This window comes from Monoraphidium neglectum (genome assembly GCF_000611645.1).
Source record: "Monoraphidium neglectum strain SAG 48.87 unplaced genomic scaffold scaffold00216, whole genome shotgun sequence".
Classification (NCBI taxonomy): domain Eukaryota; kingdom Viridiplantae; phylum Chlorophyta; class Chlorophyceae; order Sphaeropleales; family Selenastraceae; genus Monoraphidium; species Monoraphidium neglectum.
In genome coordinates, this window is record NW_014013412.1 from 23,321 (window position 1) to 27,111 (window position 3,791).

General features: G+C 71.7%; 1 protein-coding gene across 1 annotated transcript in view; it reads right to left on the bottom strand.

The window, feature by feature from the left end:
• The window catches only part of MNEG_2005 (hypothetical protein), a gene marked incomplete at both ends in the record, with an annotated part of 10,336 nt that overhangs the window by 1,975 nt on the left and 4,570 nt on the right, over positions 1–3,791 (bottom strand). The window contains 3 exons of the mRNA XM_014049519.1: positions 166–2,377; positions 2,599–3,364; positions 3,624–3,743. Coding sequence (XP_013904973.1) covers positions 166–2,377; positions 2,599–3,364; positions 3,624–3,743 — 3,098 coding nt within the window. The remainder of the gene's footprint in view (positions 1–165; positions 2,378–2,598; positions 3,365–3,623; positions 3,744–3,791) is intronic.

Consider the following 3,791-nt stretch of genomic DNA (forward strand, 5'->3'; position numbering starts at 1 on the left):
GGCATGGACACGTCAGTTCGGGGGCGGGGGGGGGGGGTTGCCCAGTGAGAATGCCTGCATGCGCATCCCGCAGGGCTTCCCTCCGCGACACCGACAGTCAGGTTGTCCGGGCACAAGTCCACATGCGAGGGGCGACCAAACCCTGCTGTTTGCCCCTCTCCTCACCCGCGGACCCAACCGCCAGCTCCGGTTCTGCGGTGGCCGCCACCAGCGCCGCCTCCAGCACGCCGCCCCCGAGATCCAGGCGCCCCCCCGCCTGCCGGTACTCCTGGTACAGATCCAAAACCGCCGCGTGCAGCCCCGCGGCGGAGCACAGCAGCAGCGCCAGCCGCCGCGCTGCGGCCTCCGCGTCCCTGCCGCCGGCGCCCTCCGGCAGCTGGAACCAGTGGCCTGGAGCGTCTGCAGCAGCGGCGGCGCAGGAGGCTGCGAGCTCAAGCCGTGCCTCGGCTGCGGCGTGTGCGACCTCCTCCCAGCCGGCCGCGAGACGCAGCTGCTCACGTTCCGCGTCCTCCTGCCCCGCTGCCGCGGCAGCGGCAGCGCGGGCAGAGGCTGCGTAGGCTGTGCGCACGGCAAAGCCGGCGTCGTGCACTGCAGCCGAAGACAGAGCGCACTGCAGCGCCCGACCCAGCGCCGCGGCGCGCCCGCCGCCCGCTTCCTCAGCCTCCCTCGTCGCGCCCGTGAGCGCCGCCTGTGCCCCTGCAACCAGGCTCTCGTGCGCAATCAGCGACAAGAGCTCACTGGCCGCGGCCTGCCCCTCCCCACTTGCTGTGCACCCCTGCAGCACCCGCGCCCACGTCTGCGGCGGAAGCTGGTGGCCGCCGTCCCTGATCGCTGACGCTGACGCCAGCGCTGTCGCGCGGCCGAGGTCGCCGGCAAAAACGTGAGCCAGGAGGTATGAGGAGAGTGCATCGTCGCTCAGCGCCAGGGCGGCCGCAGGGCCGTCTGGCCCGCCTGTGGAGCGGGCCAAAAGGCCAAGCAGGCGCCGCGCATCCGCCTCCGCGCCTGCCGTGTGCGCCGCCGCCTCCGCCGCGCTCTGCAGGACGGCCGTTGGTGGCGGGGCAGCAGCGGCGGGCAGCGCACCCCACGCGTCCGTGAGCGCGGCGAGGGCGTTGGCGCCTTGATTGGTGTGGGGGCCGCCGGTGGCAGCCACCAGCGCCCATGCGCGCTCGTGCTTGCCCTGCTGGGCCAAGGCCGCCAGCACTCCATTGACAGTTGCCGCCTCTAACCGACCGACGGCCGCTGCGTCGCCGCCGGCCGCGTGGCAGAGGCAGTCAAACGCCTCGACGAGCGCCGCGGCCGGCGGCCCCGGCGCCGCCGACGAGGCACGCGCCTCGGCCGCCATAAGAGATGCGATCAGCGCCGCCGCGGCGCTGGCCGGCAGCGGCACCGGCACCCCTGGCAGCGGCAGGTGCCGCGTGCCGGGCGATGGCTCGAGCACCCCCGTGCTCGTCAGGCGTAACAGGCGCAGCGCCGAAGCATCATCGCCCTGCTGCGAGGAGGCGAGCGCCAGCGAACCCAGAATCTCGCTCAGGGCCTCGCCAGCCAGCTGCCCGCCGCGCCAGGCGGTTCGCAGCAGCTGCAAACTGAGCTCCTGCCGCCCAACGTCGCCCGCAGCCCTGACAAGACTTGCAGCCAGCACCGCGCCGCCGGCGCCGCGGCGGCGGATCAGCCGTGCCAGCGGCGCCAGGTGGGGCGCGGCGCGGATCAGAGCCTGCGCCGCTTCTTGGGAGGGGTGGCGGCCGAGCGGCTCGTATGCGTGCGCGATGATGATCGCCCGCGCCGCCCTCTGGCTGCCCTGACCTGGCACCTCCTCCTGCTCCCTCTGGCTGCCTGCCAAGAGCTTAGTCAACTCGTCGTCCAGCTGGCCCGCAACCGTCGCACACAACTCCTCGTCGCCCCACCCTGCAACCGCCGCCGTCGCATCTGCAAGCGCCTGCCGCGCCGCGTCGAGGTCCCCGCTGGAGCCGCGCCCGCCGGCCATGCGGCACGCCTTCCTCATGATGTGGTACGCCGTGCGCGGCAGCGGCCCGGGCAGCAGGGGCAGGAGGCGCAGGGCGGCGGAATGGCTCGTGTTGCCGCGGTCGCCGCTGCCCGCGCTTGCTAGCAGGCTGCCCACTTCTATCAGCAGGGTCATGACGGCCTCGTCGAGCGCCTGCATCTCCTCCCGCTGGTCCCGCTGGTCCCCCCACACGCCGACGCCCCGCCCAAACTCCAGAACCAAGCCCTCCAGCGCAGCTGCGTCCCCTGCAGCTGCCAGCCGAGGAGCCCAGAATTTGAGGGTGGAGCGGCGCAGATTGGACAGCCACATGCCGGGGCCGGGGCCGCGGCTACGGCTGCGGGCAGTGAGGAGGGCTGTAGGGGCGCGGCGGAAGAGCGCCTGGGCGGGAATGGAGGTTGGCGTGTCGCGTGTGAGTTGACAGCAGAGTTTTGGGTTTAAAGGGCGCGGGTGAGTTGGCGCCCGAGGCTCCAAAAGTGGGGGTAGTGCTGTTGGCGTGTGCGCTGCTCCAAGCGTGTGGCATTGCCCTGCAGCGGCGCTGCATTTTGATGCTGTGTGCATCGTCCAGCCTTGGCTTGAAGCCGGGTCAAGCGCATGCGCACCAAGGCCACGTCCAAGCTCCCCTCCAGCGAGGATTGGTGCTCCTGCGCCGCCCCGGGGTAGTCAGTCGTGCTGAGCGGCCCACGCTCGTAGAGCGCCGCCGTTGCCTCAAAAGGCTCCGGCAGCGTCGCCCAGCGCGCGGGCAGCAGCGCCACCGACAGATCCAGCAGCGCGCGGCACCGCGCCGCCTCGGCCTCGGACAGCCGGCCCTTCGCGTCTGCGGCCGCAACGGCCGCCGCCAGCCGCGCGCAGCGGGCCGACACCTCATTGAGCGGCGCGTCTTCGCAAGCGGCGAATGCGCCCGCGCATCGCAGAGACAGCAGCTCGCCCTCTGACAGCGCCGCCGCGGCGCCGACTGCGTGCGCGCCAGTTGCAGGGCTGCATGCGGCTGCCGCTGCGGCGGCCGGTGCCAGGTCAGCAAGCAGTTTCGCCGGCAGTGCGCCGTTGGCAACCGCGCCCCTTCGCACCACCTCGGCCATCAGCACCGCCTCGAAGAGATCGAGGTCCAGCCACATCCGCGCCTTGCCGGCCGCGCAGGGCGAAGCGTGGCCCAGGCGCGAGGTGACCATGGCCAGTGCGTGCCTCACTTTGAAGCCGCCGGTGGTCACGGGAAACCCTGCAAACTCGCTGTCCGCAGCGTGCTCGGCAGCGGTCTGTCGCAGAATTACAGGCAGCCGCTCACGGCCGTCGCCAAAGCACGTTTTGAGGAGCGGCAGCAGCCTTGGCGGCACGCCCGCCTCAAGGCGCGAGCGCGGCTCCAGGACCCAGCTGCGGGCGGGGCGCGGGGTGCAAATGCAAGGTAGCGCGCGCGGGCGCGTGGGCTCGGGTGCGTGCTCGATCCGACAAGAGGGCCCTCGTGGCCATCATCACCGCAGCCGCGCGTTGTGAGTACTGCGAGACACGCATGATGGGCCGCCGGGGCGCCGCTGCAATAATTGCAACAGCAAACCACAGTGGTGGATGCAAGGAGACACGACCCGCGACGAACGAAATCAATCTTGGTCCTGGTGGCTGCACGGGTGCACACCTGTGCTTGTCCTGAGGCACGGGGGATGAGTGCGCCGTCGGCAGCAGCAGCCGCTGAGCCAGCTTGCCGGAGGTGCCGACGCGCTGCTCGATCTCCACCTGCGCCGTGATGTACTGCCACCTGCAGGCAGGGCAGGGCAGGGCAGGATTAGGATTAGGATTAGGATTG